The sequence below is a fragment of the Gambusia affinis genome, linkage group LG11 (genome assembly GCF_019740435.1).
Source record: "Gambusia affinis linkage group LG11, SWU_Gaff_1.0, whole genome shotgun sequence".
In the NCBI taxonomy this organism is placed as follows: domain Eukaryota; kingdom Metazoa; phylum Chordata; class Actinopteri; order Cyprinodontiformes; family Poeciliidae; genus Gambusia; species Gambusia affinis.
The window spans coordinates 24,714,173-24,733,458 of NC_057878.1; the positions used below are offsets into that span (position 1 = coordinate 24,714,173).

At 39.3% G+C, this 19,286-nt stretch overlaps 1 protein-coding gene across 3 annotated transcripts in view; it reads right to left on the reverse strand.

The window, feature by feature from the left end:
* Positions 1–19,286, reverse strand: part of hdac4 (histone deacetylase 4) — a 120,935-nt gene that overhangs the window by 59,481 nt on the left and 42,168 nt on the right. For 2 of the 3 annotated variants that reach the window (XM_044132333.1, XM_044132334.1), the window contains 3 exons: positions 3,204–3,404; positions 2,373–2,518; positions 1,778–1,928 (listed from right to left, as the gene is read on the reverse strand). In XM_044132333.1, the coding sequence (XP_043988268.1) occupies positions 1,778–1,928; positions 2,373–2,518; positions 3,204–3,404 (498 nt within the window). Of the gene's footprint in view, positions 1–1,777; positions 1,929–2,372; positions 2,519–3,203; positions 3,405–10,321; positions 10,687–19,286 lie in introns of those variants that run through there. The other variant, XM_044132335.1, reaches the window with a different exon arrangement.

Genomic DNA, 19,286 nt, shown 5'->3' on the forward strand with positions numbered 1-19,286 from the left:
TGAATCTTACCTCTGCCTCAGTATTTGACACAAACATGAAGGTTTTAACAGCTCCCATTCATACTACGCACAAATCAGGGGCTGCATTTCCATCTTGTGCTCTCCTCAGTTTCCACTCTTATTTCACAGCTTTACAAACAAATTATCCAGGAAGTGAGAGACGGAGAGGAAAAGCTGAGAAACAGGCAGAGGAAATCTCAGCGAGAGCAGGAAAAGCTGAAAAAAGGGCTGCTTTTATGGGAAAATGACAGTGGGAGTGACGAGAGGTGATGTGTCACGCTTGAGAGAGGAAGTGGTAAATTCGCCATGTGAAAGAGACAAGGGCTAATATATGTTCTCCAAATCATGCTGCAGCTGTAAGTGCTGACATCCCAATATGAACGCCTCCCCACTGAAGCAAATTGGCTTTTATGAGGCTGCCTTCCATGCAATTTAGTGCAGTACTTAACAAAGCTTCTCCTGTTTACAACCCAAAGCTCTTTCCATAGACGTCAAACAGTACGTCCTCTCTGCCTAGAGCAGAATCGAGACTTTACTGGCAAAATCTATTAACTACAGTGTACTCAAAATATTGAATGACACGTCTTTCTGACTAGAAATAAAAGCAACAGCGCCATTACATTTCAATTTCAGGTCACATTTAACCTGTAAATCCAAGTACAGTGAGTGCACTCTGCAGTCAGCTCATCGTGACTCATACAAAAACTATTACTTTCATTTTATAGATTGAGAAAGTTGGCCGAGGAATTCTGAAACTCATAAGCAACAGATTTCACACAATTTGAAACAGGAAAGAAAAGTAGTCTGTAGTACACAGACTTTGTTGTGGATTTCATCACATTTTTATAATTCTAATTTGGTCCCACTTTCTTCCACAAAGTAAGAAAAAAAAGCTTGTTAAGGTCACTGTTTATCTTCTTTTTTTAAAGAGGGGTTGTGTGGTGCAGGTAGGAGCAGTCAGTATCTCAGCAGAAGTCAAGGTTTGGATCATGAGGGAGAATTTTCCCCAGATTCAAGCTAGTCGGATTTCTATAAAAGAGTACATTTTCATCATTCAAACAATTCCTCCCAGGAATCTGCAGAAACTTAGGGAGATAAAAGAGTGATAACAATGAAAAAGTCTGAGCCACTCAAGTGACCCGATCTAAAAGAAAATTGTGACAAACTGTGACTCCTACAAAAAGTGGAAACTTACAAGAACAGATTTATATTTATATAAGAAAGAACAAATTTGAAAAGTTCTTGAGTTCTTGAATCTAACTTGATGAGTTCTGAGCTAAACTCGTGAAAGACAATTCTTTTGATTATTTCTGATCTCTCTGACTGCCATCTACAGCGGAAGTATGATACTGACTACTCACAATTTCTCTTCATAAGCCTTATATGCTTATATTAAGCATCAATTGGCCAAACATTAACATCACGACTGTTTGGCAGATGCAACATAAAGTCTAATCTGAACTGAATTTTAACTCTTAACCTGATTTTGAACATGTAAACCAGGGACATGTTTGCCTCAGTGTCTCGTTCCTCTAACCTTGCCTTGGTTAGAGGAGCCCGTTCCTTCCTGTGGTGAATGTGTGAGGTCAGACTGTTCTGACTGCTGTGCCATGGCTGCAGGTGTTGGGACAGAGGGACTAGAGGAGCCGAGGTGTCTGACACCTGTTATGATCATGGGCCATAGTATTTCAGCACACATGTTAACAGGAGGGCAGAGTACATTAAATCCTATGCTTCCACGCTTAAAAACGCTGTTATGATTGAAGTCTTCACTTACTTTCTTGTCCCCTTTCCTTGTTTTTCAGCTGCTGGAGTTTCTGTTCCCGCTGCTGCTTCTCCAGCTGTTGCTCATGACGCTGCTGCTCCATCTTCCTGTGATGCTCCAGCAGCTCTTGTTGATGCTTGAGGGCCAACAGGTCCTGTTGATGCTAGAGGGGAGAGGCGCAAATGGGTTACAGAAGGAGGAAAAAAACAAGATAAAGGAGTTACAGGATGCTGCAAACAAATAACTGGTAAAGATTTCAGTTGAAACAACTGCAATGAAGCAAAGGGTGGGTGCAGTAATGAAAGCAGTAAATTCAAGGGACTCGAAAGACACGTTGTAGTTATTTTCAGCCTAAACCAATCAGATGATCTGGCTCCACGGCTGTCTGGTCGCAGCAAACCCAGTGGGAGTTTTTTTTTTTATAAAATTTGCAGAGTGAGTTTATGGGGCCAATGTTTTTCTGCTGCCAACAGATCAAATTACACCAGTGTACCCTCTAAATTGTACACATACATTTGTTTTCTTTTGCCCTTCACAGGGTGCTGACTACAGTGGAGGAACAAATCCCACCTCACTCTCTGTCAGCGGCTCACACACATCCTCGTACCTTAATATGCTCCTGGAGTTGGGCTTCATGTTGTCGCGACAGTTGCTCGTGTTGCCTGTGAAACTCAGCAATCAGTAGCTGCCTCTGGAGCTCCTGCTTGTGCTTCAGAGCCACCAGTTCCTGTTGCAGGTGCTGGTCCTGACGGCCTGCAGGTCAAGTCAAGTTTATTTGTATTGCACATTTCAGCAACAAGGCAGTTCCCGGTGTATAAAACATAAAAAAAAAATCATAAAAACATCATAAACATGTTAACAATTATGAAAACCAGTAACAGACATTGCATTTTGTCAAGCGTCATTGTTAAAATCATCAGTCAAATATGTTGCTCAGTGTTCCATTTATTATGGTTCAAAAGCAACTCTAAACAGATGGCTTTTCAACATAGATTCAAAGGATGTCAGTGTTTCAGCAGTTTTGCAGTTTTCTGGAAGTTTGTTCCAGATTTGTGGTGCATAGATGCTGAATGCTGCTTCTCCTTGTTTGGTTCTGGTTCTGGGGATGCAGAGCAGAACCAGAACCAAAAGACCTGAGAGGCCTGGAAGGTTGACACAACAGATCTTTAATGTATTGTGGTGCTAAGCTGTTTAGTGATTTATAAACTGACAAAAGTATTTTATAGTCTATTCTCTGAGCTATAGGGAGCCAGTGTAGTGACTTTAGAACCACGTTGATGTGCTCTATCTTCCTAGTTTTAGTTATGGTAACTAATCTTAGTTCTTGTTATAACCTAAGCTGGTGGGAGCTTGTAGTACAAGTATCAAATAGCACATCACTCCGAGTGCTGAGGTGGTTGCATTAGGTGAAATCAGCCAGGAGACCTGAAGGACATACCAGCAACCGGCCCGTTGGCCAGCTCAGACGATGCAGAACAGGCTGTGGAGGGGGCTGGTGTGGGATGGGGTTGGGACACCAGGCCGAAGGGAGGCTGCTGGTGGTGGTGGTGAGAGTGGTCCACAATGCGGAGGTCCATAGGAAGGATTGCAGAGGCGGCAGAGGGAACCTGCGAGGGGAGCGCCGCTGTGCTCACATCCACTAAACAAACAGAAACGTTGGCAGATTAAGCACCTGACATCTGAACCAAATCCGACAAACAAACTGAAAAAGCAGCTTGGGCAGCAGCACTTAGTATTAGACTTTGCATTGGAGTGGTCGATTGGAGCATTGGCCCTCTTGGGATTTATATCTGTGTCATATTTGTACACTGAAGATAAGAGCATTAGCATAACACCAAAACATAAAATGTGTGTGTGATTTGACAGAACTTATAAGTAACAAAAATATTCCGCTGCTTTAGTGTTGCAGTAGAAATTTGATGACATGACATGCAGGCTTAGTCTTCATAATTTGACACCTATGATATGATTGTAAATGCAAAGTGATTCCTCTTTAGGTTGTTTAACAGCTCTGAGAGGATATACATGTATCAAAATTAGATGCCCTTATTGGACATAAAATATGATGTCTTTTAAGGGTTGCAGCATTCAAAGCAAAAAGTACATGCTCAGGCTGATGAAATTAACTCTTGAAGCTTAAAATATAACAACTATTATATCTCAGCACAACTGATATGATCCTTTTCTTAGAGCAAAGGAAGTATGAGGCAAAACATAAATAAGTCAGAAGTCAAATCACATTTAAAAGGTGATCAGATTTGAAGAGAAATTAAAATGCATATGGAAAAGTGACATGTAAAAAGAAAATTTGGAGAAACAAAAAACAAACTGTAAAATACAAAGCAAAAGGTCAAACCAAGAGAATCTCCCACAATGTGCTATTTTTGACATGTATAGTTTTCAAAACTCAATGGATGTGTAAGAAAAACAGGGAAAAATAAGAAATTTCTTAAAAAGCCAATAAGGACAGGCACACATGAGGCAAGCCATCACACAACTACTAATTTACTAAATTGGGGAGAACTATGACAATGACAACTTTAAGCTGTCTTTTATAAACATTCACAGATGAAAACTTTTTGAAAAAGACAAACACTGAATGCAGGGGGGAAAACTGGAGATATAATTTTCCTCCAAATATTTGTGTTTTGTGTTTTGCCATACATAATATGGCTCCAGAAAACTCAAATGACAGAAAGAAAGACAATGACACGGAAGACTGGAAGGTAGTAAACCGAGACATGTTTAAGAATAAGTCAGCTGCATTATATAAGAATATTTTTGTGTGCTAAGAATCAAAAACTGAAGGTACAAAAAGAAATCACAAAGTCAGATGCAGAATAAAGATTTAAATAGTTAAAGAGTTTATGTTCTGTCCCCTCTTGGTCTTTCAATCTGCAACATTTAATCTGCTTTATAGGCATAATCCATACAACAGGGATAGAAGGAGCAAACAGCTAGAGGACTGATGCAATCAGATTATTTCACTCCAACAAGTAAAACAGCAGCTTAAAGTGCTGCAGAACCACACAAAGTAGTGAAGCATAAAAAACACAAATTCTTTGCCAGGTTTAAACCCTCTGTACGCTGTCTTACCGCATACACTAGTAACTTCCAACCTCCTTTACTACAGATAGAAATTAGTTTTATAAGTAAAAGTGCATATATAGAGGGGTTTTACACAAACATTATAGCCAAAACTGAAGTTAGGAGTGCAAGTTGAGAGTAATCTTTAATTTCACAAACTCAAAGTCTTGTCTTGCTGTCAGTGTTTCCTGATCAATATCTGCTCCATGGAGAACCACCTTCCACCATGCTAAGCCTTTCTGCCAAGGATCGATACTCCGAAGCCAATGAAAGTATCCTGAGCCTATCATGCACGTCCTCCTGTCCCCAGTGACCAATGAGGTGGCAAACTGAGGGGTAGCCAACTTGCTGAGGTAGCCAATGACATCTTTGGTACCGGGCAGGTTTTTAGTAGTGAAGGGAAACGTGACACCACCCAACGGATGGCAGGGAGAGAAGAAAGGGTGTGGCCAGGCCAGACATGCTGGTGCTTTGCTGATGCGTATCGCTGTGCTTGTTCGGACCTGTCTCAGAGCTGGACATTAGAGAGGTTTGTTTTTAAGTAAGGAAAGTCTGGAGGACACTTCTGTAGACTTCATAGCCGTCAAAAAAAAGCTCGACTGACGAAGACATGAACCTTTCAGTCATTCCTTTATAAGCACTTCTCACATTCATTGTGTACACATACTGTACATACCAGCCAAGTGTTCACTTAGACATCAATGTCAAATTAAACCTTGTTTGCCCATAGGCTGAGTGCCAATCTGTGAATTATGGTCATTGTTATGGTACATATTGTCCACCATAACAACAACCTAATCAATGACAGCTTTGCAGATATAGAGTTCATTTGCAGTACAGTTGCTAAAGCGATGAACATCTACTGCTCTCACTACAGCTGGAAGGGACGCCAGCGTTAAGACTGTTACACCTGTGAGTGCTTGGGGTGCAAATTGCTCAGAGCAGCATCATGTTTTCACATCTGACTGATGGTAACTACAGAAAAAGTTGATAAGTGTGCTTATGGACAAAAGCAAAAGAAGACAAACAAAAAAAAAACTGTTGATAGACGAATAGCAATAAAGTCTGAGTCAAGGCCAGCTTGACGACAAGTCTTTATCAGCTGTCTTTGTCATTCAACAGGGCCACTGTAGAACTACTTCCTGCTTTACTACAAAATAAAGGTTTTGATAAGAGACTCCCTTTCATGTCTGGGGCTGAAATTTGCCTAGACTTAGTTCATTAACTACACAAAGTCACATGCTGAGAGCAACTGGACATCATTTCACAAAAGACAAAAATTTTATCAACCTGGTGTTTTAACTTGGTAGGATATTTATTAGAAAATTAGGTTACTTTATGGATTAACCCTATGGATTACAATAAAATCCCCCCCAAAAAAGAAAAAAAAAATCAACTGGCCATACACATCGTTCAACCAGACATAAACCTATATACATATTTTGTTTTCAAACTCCAGAATCCAACTTCAGGAAAATTAGAGTTAGCACATTAAGAGGGACAGAGGGTCACGCTCATAGTGGAGTCAAGGAATACAATAAAGAAAAATGACTAACAGATATGATTTAGGGTATTTTTAAGGCTATTTTTTAAACAGATCTCAAGTATGTTAGAGTGACTAAATGCAGATGTATTCTGGATGGAAAACACCTATTGTAATCTTCCATTCACCCACTCAGCTCTAATGAAAACATGAATTGTATCTTGAAAGTTCAGTGGCGGAGTTATACTGTATTGACAACTAGGACTAGAGCTTATGAAATATGCAAAACGTAACTTCCTGTCAAAAGATACAACAAAAATATTTCCTTATAGCTGACTGGAATTTACATGCAACTTTTTACCTGCTGCCTGTAAATGACATACATCCTTTCCATTATCCTATTTTTTGGAATGTTTCCTGTACTTTAGTAAATTACAATATCGGTGGTAAATTTACTTTACAAAGTAATCTGCACTGCAGCATTTACAGCTATAAGAACTTTGCACACCAAAATAAGATGTAATTTTTAATAAATGACTAGTTACCTTCATTTAATAAATGAAGGTAACTTGAAATAATTACAGTTCCAGCAACTCAGAGGCCAACCACAACCGCTCAGAAATAAAGACCAAGAGATAATGCTGTCTACAGAGATGTGATATAAGAATGAACTCTCTCTATAAAAAGAAGAAACTTACGATGTGCAGAATGCCAATCCTGCAGTTCAACATCAGCTACAAACCCTGATTTAATTGTTGTTTCTGTCTGTTTGCACAACTGTTGAACTGTTTGTTTTACAAATCTGGACATTCTATGTTTCAACAATACACAGGAAGCATCTGTATCATTTGTGCGAAATGTTAAAAGAGACAGCAGCTCTCAGAAAACAACCTGAAGGAGCTGTTTACAGTAAACACAGCTTCGCTGAAGGCGGCAGACGTGCAGGGTGGCCAGCACCTGGGAGCGAATTAGCCCAGTTTACAAACCCTCAATGAAAGTGACATGAGGTTAATGTTGCTGTGCCAACATGAGGACAGGAGGTCACACAAGATGACTCACAGTGACGGTGCACAGCTTAAACGCTCCTGCTGCAGGAAAAACTCAGAACTGCAGATTAACACCCGATGCTCTCAGGTCTGATGTTTTACTCAGATGTGCAAATTAGAGGTGTAAGGCAATGTACTGGAATATTGTGGAAAAAGTTAATTCCTGTCTCTTAATGTGTAAAAGCTACATGCAAACTTCAATAAAAATATTTGGAACTGAAAGAAGTGAAACTTAGGTTTATGACACAGAGTGATTTATGATTTAAAGATTCATGCCTGACAGGTAACGACAAATGCAACAAAATATGTAATTGCAACAATTACATTAATTACAATTATTTAGGGCTGGCTCATGGAAAAATTCTGTTTTTGAAGATTTAATTTTTGGAAAATTAGATTTTATTTTTTTTTAACAAGTCACTTTTTGGGTTTCCACGGTGACATTAACTCCTCCAAGAACTACCATCTTGTTTGACAAGCTTTTTTTGTTTTTTTACAGCTTCTACTGATTTCAACTTTTAAGTCAGGTCAACTCGCAGTGCAATTTTTGTAGAAACACTGAGGGAAAAATAATTCACATACTATTGACTCTTAAGAAAGAAGTCCATTGCAATTAACCTATTGCACATATTGATATTTCTACAATGATTGCAACTTAACATGTTGTGCAACTCTACATAAAGCCTGGACATAAAACCTGGAAATAGGTGTTTTTAATAGTGACGTACTGTATGGTATATAAATGTAATTCAGTTAAGGCTTCTATATCATTAATTGCTGCACTAATGCAGATTGGCATGGAAGTGATCATCCTGTGGTTGTCTGAGGTTGCTTCAGCTTCACCACATTGTAGAGTCTCTACAGTCTCTACACCACACTGTAGAGCTGTCCAGCTTTTGCTTTAAAATCCTCTTAAGCCTAAGGGTGGATTTGCACTGTTTGGTCCACTTTAAACAAACTAATTAATTTTCCTATAAAGTCCGGTTTGCTTTTAGAGGTGTGAATGTGCAATCGAATTCTGATGCCGATCAAAACAATGAACTCTGGTCCACACAAACCTACATCTCAGTTTGGTTGGAGTGAACTCTGGCACAGTTTTAATGCATATGTGGACTGGAGACAGCTTCAAAAGCAGGAAGCAGACAAGAGCACAGGGCATTCTGGGTAGGTACAACCAAAACAAGAAGGAAATGCCTCATGCTCTTTTGTCAAAGAGAAATCCTACAACCCTAAAATTTGATTCTACTCCATTTTCGTTTACATTTTGTGAAGAAAGAAGTTATGCTCATGTCTTCTTTTGAGGTTTTTCTGTAGTTTCCTTCAGCCGTTCTTAGTGTAGCGCCACCAGAGACGAGGAGGACAAATAATGCTTTCAATTAGTTTGGTTCATTGACACAGTGCAGTGTGGAAACGAACCACACCAGCTGAAAATATAACAAATTTTGCACTTTTCTATCCATTTAACTATCCACAAATATGCTTGCATGAAGCAACTTGAAAAACTTGAATAAACAGATGATCTGAGTGACTCTGTCATGAAACTCTATGAGTTTCACTTGAATATTTTTGATGATATTCTAATTTTTTTTATATGCACCTCGAAAAACGTAAACAACAGCTTCAGCTCGTGTGTGAGCAGCTAACAGAGTATTTAAGCTCTGGAGCATAAATAAAGAAATGAAGGAGGATGTGAGAGACGAGAAGCTGCTTCAAAAGGAAGCCAAAGTCAGTGAGAGTAAAACTACAACAATCAAGAGAAATGTCAGGGCCTTTCTCATTAGTCTGTTCATCCATCAGTCCAGCTCTGACTCAGCCCATCCCACGTTCCCCTCAGCAGAAGACTATGGATCACACAAGCAGAGTTATTTATAGCGCAGGATTCCCAGGGGGGAGATCCTCGCCCCTTGGGTCTCCCTGCATCCACAGAAAAATCCCTGCATGTTTACACACCGCGCCTCGAAAACTGAGTGGTACACTTAGTCACAGCTAAGTGTGCATAAAACCTTGTAGGTTGAGAATTTAAAAGAAAAAAAAATGCTGATATAATGACCCCCCCATCCTCTTACCCCTACTCCAAAGATAAAAACCCCAGGTACTCAGAGAGGATGGAGGCAAACACCATGGTGACTGGTTGGATTGTAGCCAGCGGTTGGTTGGACAGCGAAGTAAGGGAGGGGCCTGAGGAAGACGACTGACCAATAATGGTGGGGTGCTAGTTCAACTCCACAATCAGCCTGCATGTGCTGCATAAGCTCCTGAAGGCACCCCGAAGCTTGGGACGGGTACTTAGTGACGGTGAGTGTTATGGTGCGCTGCCGCCTCTTTGTTTTCTCCTCATCTGTTTTCACTTTTTTATGACGAAAGCGAGCCTGCACTCCCAAGGTCTGACTCAAGTGGATCAAACAGTCAAAAAGGTGTTTAAGACTGTTATATTTGCAGCTAGGTAAACATTCACAATCATTATTTTAACAGCCAAAACAAAAACACACACAAAAAATGAGAACACTTAAGAAAAATGTGCAAAATAATCTCTGTTCCTGTGGACGTTTCTCCAATCTAAGGCACGCATTAGACAGGATGAACTTTTTGAACCGTTCATATGCATCTCAGCACACTGAGGAATAAACACAAACAGCCTCATGTGTTCACAGCAGACTGTATGGAGGGACAGGCGCAGCCATCTGCTCCATTCAGCTGAAGGCTGCTGAGTGTCCATACATCAGTACCATTCAATAAACACTGTCACCACTCAAAGCCGCACACCCACAAACTCTCTTCTCAACAGGACACACAGACAGTCACACTTGCATTATAAACATAAACGCATTTCAGCCTAAAAATATAAACTATGAAAGACTGCTGAGGAAAAAAAGACATTTGCAAAGCATTTTATAGAGGAACTCCTTGAAGAGAAGTCAAACTGCAGGAAAAGGCTCTCACCCATCAGTTGTGCCGTGCTGTCCGCTTGTTGCACGTTGGTGTGAGAGTGTGTTTGAAGATCTGGGCAAGAGCTTTTTAAAAAGTGTTTTAGTTTTTTTTTTTTTTTTTTTAAATCAGCTCAAAGAAATACAGAAAGCAGCGATCACCTCCACTTCAGACGCGGAGCAGGAAGAAATTTCTGACAGAGTCCGTCTCGTCTCTCTGCCTCCTCTCACTGAGCCTGTTTTGCTCCGCTCTCCAGCCGCCTCGCTCTCTCTCTCTCTCCGCTGGTCTGGTCTCCTCCCACTTTCCCTCCCTCTCTCAGTGACATCACAGGGCAGTCTCAGGCATGTTAAGGATTTTACGAGCGTCACTAGCTCCCTACCTCCTAATTCACCGGCTGACAAAAAAAAAAAAAAGAGTCAACGTCAGCTTCTGGCCAAACAAACCCAGAGCTTTTGTGCAGGGCCTCTTCATGTTTTGACTGAGCAGTTGCACTTGCTCACATTTAATCTTCTACTTGTTGCACACACATACATGCACGCACACACATCTTCCTGGCTTTTGTCTGTTTTAAAAACCTCCTACACAACAGGAACTCTTCACACAGATAGCTGCTGTGAACCTGACTCAATAGATGCAGCTTGCAAGTGAAACATTTTGCAGCCACTGAAGATAAAAATCATCAGGAACAGAGTTCCAGCTAATTCTTTTGCCGATAAATAAAGGCTGAGACTTTATGCAACTTCATTGTAATCCAAACTGAGGGACGTGTTACTCTGAATAATTCAATGAAGCAATTCTTAGAAAACGGGAACAGAAAGAGGAACAGAGGGTGAATCACAACAGGAACAGGACCAAAAAATGTGAGAGTCTTATAACAGAGAAGTAGCTGGAGATGCCAGAGATTTTATATTCATACAAATAGAAATGTATGACAACTAATACAATTTCAATGTACATCAGCTAAAATCAATCATTTCTAACTCAGCAGAAGAATTAATCCAGTTTGTATTTGGAAAATAATTGATAATTATTATTTGGAAATATTCCACTCCATTATATTTCAATTTGAAAAATTTTTGATTTAGTATTTTTATTTTTATTGATTATTCTCATGTACTTTTTTTATAACTATGTTGGTTTTTTTTTTTTGTTTAAATTAAGTATATTTTTTAATGATTGATATTTTGATGTTCCTTCATTTCCATCTGAACTGGGGAAAAAAGTGATTAGGAAAAATAGCCTGCCTGCAGCGTGAATGGCTGTTTACTCAGTGAATGAAATAACTGTGGCAAAATTCACAGAACTTGGTCGTTCATCATTCTGACAAGTGGTTGCTTTCTGATGGCTTCCTGTCATGCGAAAGTGAGAGGACACATGTGAAATGCACATGTTCCTGCGGGCAGCGTTGACAGAGAGCTGCACAGCAGAACATTGGGCAACAGTGAAAGTTTATGCAAATGTTTTCCAATAAAAAAGGAGTGGCAGCTGATTATGGTTATTTTCATTCTTACGGTGAAGAAAAGAGGTGAGCAGGCAGCTTTTCTCCTCCACTTTACAAGATGTGAATGTAAAACAACACAAACAAAATAAAATTACCGAGCTTTTCAGTTCTGAAGCACTAAAGAAGATAATCGGAAACATGAGCACCCAGTTAGGCTGGAGAGCCTGCCATTCATAAAAAACATGTTCAAAAACAATCTAAAAATAAATATAAAACAAAATCAATTGTAGTTTATTATGACTGATAATTGTGTCTCATGCTCACTCCGGACAAAATGACATTGATCAAAATACTCAATTTTGCAACTTATATCAGTATCGCAATATTTACTCAGATTGTCACAATCAAAAGGTTTATTCATATTATGCAGGCACAACTGGAAGTAATGTTACAATTTTCGAGTCATTAATCTGGTATTTACAGAAATTATCAAAATAATTGACATATAAAAAATAGGGGGAGGGAGCATATTAATAATAAAATCAGTTCAAAGGGTGGAATTGAGAAAAAACTGAATTTGTAATAATAAAACATATTAAAGTAAATTATAAAATCAGGAGGAAATAGTTTAAGCTTAAATTACAAGCCACTTTTAGCACAAGTGTTTAGTATGGTGATTGTTTAATATATTAACATAAATCTCAAACAATAAAGGAGCCTTAATCCTGCAGCCACGGTTAAAGTGAACAGTGAAAGAAATCAACAAGTGGAACGAACAAGTAGAAGACGGATAACTTTGGCCATATTCTGATGATGCAGAAAGATTTGACTGCAGCTTCAATGAGGCGGAACCAATGATTCAGGAGTTTTCGACACGCAACTGCTCGAAATCAACTAATGTTCTGAAAACCTATAGATATGATGATAAAGCAGCAAGTAGTGAGGTCGCAACACTAATTTTGTGTGTGCATTTCAGTGGGTATGTGCATGTTGGGTGGTCTGATAATGTGTATGTAATGTGCGGTAGCTATTTCTGAAGTAAGGCGCAGAATCCAGGAAGCCTAGTTTTGTTTGATCTGACAACACACCCACACACCTGGCTGCGATAAAGGTCTGTGATATCAGCTTGTTGTACGGCATTGACGTCAAAGGCTTAGCTGAGCTCCATGCAGCCATGACACCGGCAACAGCTAATGCTGGTGATCCCAAACCACAATGGCACACACAAACACACAAAGGCAAACACATTTTTCATTTTTAGATCAGGGAGAATCACCCCCAGGGAGGGCAGTGAAGCAGAGCAGAAGCAAACCAAGTGAACTTTGCACAGAAAAAATAACAAAAATCAATGCATGAACATAGGGTAGTGTGCAAGTTACACAGTCAAAGACCCATGGAGGTAAGGCAGGAACCTGTCACGCAAAGAAATATCACTTCCTCTGAAAAAAGGTCAGAACCTGTTCAGGACTGTCATTGGAGTAGCATTTATTTAACTGACCAATAACTGTTCAGGTTTCTTAAGCACACTGTGCACTGGTGTATTTTTACTTTGCTAAAGAAACCGTTTTATTAGGGAGAAAAAAGTTATTCAAACTAACTTGATCCTGTGTAAAAAAAAAAAAAAAAACACACGATATGTCTTGTTTTGTTATCATGTCTTAATTTTAAAATAATTAAACAGGTTGAGCAAAAAGGGAGAAGTGGTAAACCTTCCCAGGAGGGGCCACCCCAAAAGACATCCACAACTCATCAATGAGGCCCCAAAAGACCCCAGAATGACATCTTAGCACTGAGGGCCTCATTTCACTCAGAAAAGGTCAGTGTTCCTGATTCAACAATAAGCAGAAAAGTCAATCAAATGTTACAATTTTGGTCCACAATCAAAGTGAATCTACCGGACCATCTAGTGTGAAAACACCCATTCGGGCTCAAAAATCTATGTGGCCTAATAAAAGCCGATTAGTCCTGCCACCAAAAGTTTAATTGCAGTTGTTACTGCATTTATAAGGCTGGGGCAAACATGATTAGAGAAAAGGTCATTCTTCTAACGTCAACATAAGTCATGACATAGAGTACACATTTGATACATAAAATTTGTCTGACTTGTAGTGAGATTTAAATCTACATGCAGAATTTCAAACTTTCTAAAAATTTCAAATTCCTTATTTTGCTGAACTTAATTTATTTTTCCCTAGCAGTTGAGTATAAGAAAATTCACAAATGAATCAAAAACTAAAATCAAAAACATCAATAAACTGGGATTTATTATCTGTATTTTTCAGAAATCATGGAGCAACAGAATACTCATTAAGTAATGCATCCATTCACTGAGATTGATCTAATCCAAACTAAATAATCCTCAACTAAATGCAAATTCCTGCAAGCAGTTTGTAAAACATTGATACTTTTATTCTGTTTGGAGAAGTTCAACAATTTGGAGCTGCATTGCTTTGTTTGGCTCCTAAACCAAAGCAAAACAGAAAAGATTATGAAAGCTCACTCAGCTCTATCGCTGTTTTCCACATCTTGGTAACTTCTAGATCGTACAGGCACAAGCATGTCAACTACACCAGGAAAAAAAAACAAACAGAGACTCAAAGCAGTCTGCAAAGAAAAGTCTTCCAGCTTTTACAGATGGGAGCAGAAGAAAAAAGTTGAATGAATGTTGTTGTTTTGGCCACAAACACTTTACAGAAAAGGTAGTAGGTTTGTGAAAAACGCTTTATAAAGTAATTCACAGGATTCTGAGGGACTATTTATGCGGGATAAATAGTTCGTGTAGCAATCTGCATTGGAGTCAGCGCGCACACGTGTGCCTTAAATAATACATGTGGCATAATGATTGCAAGGCATGCTGAAATACACATTGTGGCAAGCAGGCAGACATTGCTGATGAATAAGTAATGCACAGCGTCGGACTCATAATATACACACATTCCCGCACACACACCCACGAGGCGAGCGTGCACTTCATAACCACAAGTCTGTCGAGGCTTGTGGGGGGAGAAGACGGCACCTCTAATGTTTTCAGCTTCCTATGCTCTTTCTTCTGCCTCACTGCACCTGAGGAGGAGGGGGAGAGTGGTGGAAAGGAGGGCTGCTTTTTTCATCCATCTCCTCAGAGGACCCCAGACCCAACTCTAAATATCAGTGTCGTTTATTATTGATTTGGGCTATTTATAATACAGACACTCACTACTCCCCCTTTCCCACACAAAACCAAACACGCACACACACACGCATACACACACTTTGGTATTTTGGTTTTGTCAGAGTGCAGAAGCTAAATATGATTCTTCAACTCAAAATAATCTTTTCTAAAAAATAAACACACTGCCAAAACGGTGGGGGTTGTCCCGTCAGACTGTCAGTTCCCAAAACCACACACAACAAAACCCTTGTAAAAGTGAACTGGGCACAGGGTAAAAAGCTGGTGGGGCCTAAATGACACCATCTTCTAAAATCGGAGGAGGATTAAAGCAAAGACACTACTCTTTAATTTTAACAAATGCATTATTTTATGGCTAATTTAAAAATAAATAATAATTTACTGTTATCATTTGCTTGACCAAAGAGAGCCACAGTTTCTCTGACTTACTCTGAGTTACATAAACATTTTAATACTTCAGATTTATAAAGCAAGACCTGTAAATTTGACCTGTGCTATTCAGATGAAATTTAAAAGGTACCAAATATTTTTTTAAATTAAATAAAATCCAACAGAATTTATGCTTGAAGCTGCTCCAGCCTCACTGTAGCATCCAGCTTTGTTCATGATATTCAACAAAACCAACAACTCTCAAAGAGTCCTGAAGAGCACCTTGAAATATCAAAGCTTCCCAAACACCCAGACAACATGACAAGATGAGAATACTTGAGTCGTTGCCTGCAGCGGGGAGTTCCTTTCATTCATATTTTACATCCTCTCCTTCCATCTCAATGGTAATGCGTTTCCCGACTGCAGCGCAGCTTGCAGCAGACGCAGAGAGCCATTAACTGTGAGTGATGCGAAACTGAACTTATAAGAGATGTCAGCACACCACAGTGCTGCCTGTGCTCTTCAAATTTAAGAGGTCACAGAATCAGATCAGTTCATCAGTCCATAACCCTCCAATTCCATAGGAAACCAGCCAGACTTTGCTGTGGAAAAGCATTTCCCCCATTACAGATTTCTGCTCTCTGCTTTTTCACAGATAAATTTTTTAGATCTGTCTATCGTCTATACCCACTTAAACTGAGCAGGGCTGCATAGGAAGGCAGGTTACACCTTGGATCTCCCAGCTTTAAATTATCCAAGCCAACCTCAATCTTGGTGAAAATCTACCTACCACCTTTATTAAATTATGAATAAATGCCCATAATACATATTTTTAACCCTCTTCAACTTAACCAAAGCCTAATTTCTGCTAAACACGTAGATTCAAGAAATCCCGAACATGGAACCTTTCTTACATCAAAAAGTAAGCTAAACAACCCCCAAGGCAACCCATCATATGTCCATCCAAATAAATTAAAAGAGCAGATGAGGGAAAAACATCACTATCAATCTTTCAATTTGGAAAGGCTTACACAGTTATTTGCAAGGTTTTGGGATGGCGTCAATGACTCATTCAAGAAGTAACCAAAGAATTAAGAACATCTAAAATGCAGCAGGACAATGATCCACATCAGCAAGTCAATCTCTGAAATAATAACCTGAAGTAAAGTTTTGGAGTGGTGCAAGGATGTAAAGACTCATTACTAGTTACCACACATTCTTAATCGCAGCGTTGCTACCAATAGTGGCAAACTTGCTCATTTTTAGGGAGAAATTATATTTTTACATAGGGCCATATTGATCTGGATAGTTAAATACTTTTTCACAGCATCTGTGTGAGGCCGATGAACACTAAGAAAAGATCACGTTCCGATTGCGAATAAGAGCACTCGAGACAAAATCTGAACATCATTCATCAACCACAGCTTATTCTGTGAGGAATGTTTATACTTGTCTAGGTCTCCTTTGAAGTAATAAGCCACTCTGATAAGACACAAACCATGACATGATGGATGCATAAACATCTAAATCCCTCCTTCGTTCTGTCTGAACTTATGCACTTGACTTAGAAAACTCTTAGAGGCAATATAAGTTGGCAAACTGCTGTCTGTTTCTTTCTTTAAAAGAGACTGTGGTGAAACACACTGTAAGGTATGTTATAACCATTAGGCTATCAGTGTGTGTAGTGAACTCCCCCTTCCCGGATTAGGGAAGGCTAGCCTCTGGTTCAGATGGTGTCAGGGCCTTTTCGAGCAAACAGCAATGGGTCTGAACTTATAAGGAGTCATCTATAATAGATAGAAGATTCTTGTGGACACATTTGGTCATGGTACGGCTTTTAAAATCCTTTACAAAGTTCAACTCTACATAAGCAATTGAGCTTAAGAGGAAGGCAAAGCATGAGTGGTATTTCATGCTCTGATAGGATTAATACCACAACCATTTAAAAAATGAGCTGGAATGTTTCTAAAGTACAATTTGTTTGAATCTTCGGGAAATTGAATTTAGCGTCCTAATTGACCATTCATCCACCGTCTCTGCAGAGGCGTGGGGGCCGGTGCGTCTCTCTAGGGGTCATTAGGCAAGAGGCGGGGTACACCCTGAACAGATCACCAGTCTGCTAGAGGGCAGCACAAAGACACAGGTCAACGTCGTTTGCACACAGCAAAATAATAGAGACCAATTAACAGTTACAGGATTCAAACTCAGAACCTTCTTTCTCCAGAGTAAATAGTGTTCCAACAGTGTCATTGTCCAACCGTAAGTGACCAACTTTACTGAAATTGAAAGGTATTAAACAGAATCGGAGACCAGAGACAAACCAGGACGGGAAACTGTTTAGAAAACCCAAGATTCAACAGAGTTAAAGACTGTTTACTTGTTTCTTCCTTAATTGTTTAACACTACAGAAATACAGCAGATTAGCACCAGATTATTCACCCTTTTGTATTTTAAAACAAAATGGGCGATTATTTTTAAACTTTGTGTCATGTATTCACAGAGGCAGCCTTGCTTTAGGTACTTTATTACAGCAAACTGAGTTTGAAGCTGGTGCAGTTTTTATACAGTAAACATGGAGATAATGCTCATATAAAAATACCTCCTATTTTCAAATATGGTATAAAAACGCTATTAAATAATGCCCACAATAAGACATAAAACTGAAAAACAAAGACTTTAAAAGTTCACAGTGAATTACTATCTACACCATTCTAAACTATGTTGTGTTTCATATTTATGTTTTATGTAACATACCTCGGTAAAAGTTAGTATTAATACTTAGCTAGAATTAAAGTTTTGAAATGAAATCAACATTTAAACCATATCCAATTAAAATGCTATTAAAAACTTTAAAAAAAATAAAAAAAAACTCCATCATCTTTGTGTGAGATGCGTTGAGAAACTGTGAACTTCTTTCTTTGTTAAACCTGTTTGTCTAACAAAAATCCCGATAAGAGACTCTCTGTTCAAGCACATAGACTAACAATAGCCCACTCTGCTGACTCCCAATACGTTTGTGAAAGCTGATCCTGGCAGCCAAAACAGCAAAACACACCAGGCCCCATGCAATATTTATAACCTGGTAACATGGTAAAATCTTCCCCCATCCACCAGATCCAGACAAACTTGGTCTCAGAACCTGCTGTATCTGTCGGGATAATGGACCCCAGGCAGACAAAGTAGGTTAAAACACTGTCTGCTCTACTGGAACACAAAAAGCGTCTGACTCCAGAGAGACTGCCTCACTTTCTAAGACCTGAATGTGAGAGTGGTGTCCCTTTTTAAACGAATCAACATGATAACCGCAGTCTATGGCTATGTCCTTATATCTGTTGGAATCTAATTTACTTTCACCACAAACTCTGCTACAGGTTTGTGGTGAAACCTGCAGCAGAGTTATGGTTTCATTAGGTGCAAGTCAAGGACTTTCTGGCATCAAAATTAAGTCTAATACAATTACTCTTACACAGTGTAATACAATTTTACTAATGAATATGAGATAAATTGCATCCTCATTCTCTTAAGCTAATCAGGCAAAGGGAGCTACTCCAACCAAGCAACCAAGTTCCTTTATTTGCATTGCCATAAACTTAAGTCTGCTTCCTGCTCTTTGAGCAGTCTTTCATCCACTTGGCGTTCACATATGCATTTGTAAGGCACCAGAATTCCCTCCAACTGAACCAAAACCTGGTTTGGTAGGCAGATCGAAGTTTGATATTTTGGTCGGCATCAGAGTTTGATTATGCATTCACAACTCCCCAAATAAACCAGTTTTTTCTAGACAATCAAACTCTAGTTCGATTATAGGAGATCAAACAGGGCTGGTGTGAATGAGCCCCAAGTTATTTGGAAAAGGCATGAAAACCCGTTCCAGATTGATCAGCAAAAACTGCTTCTCTGAGGTGATATCTGTTCTCTTTCTCTCTTGGTTTTGTATTAACATACACCCATACTCCAGCCCAGGCAATGTATGAAACTCCAGCTTTTATAGAAGTAATTAA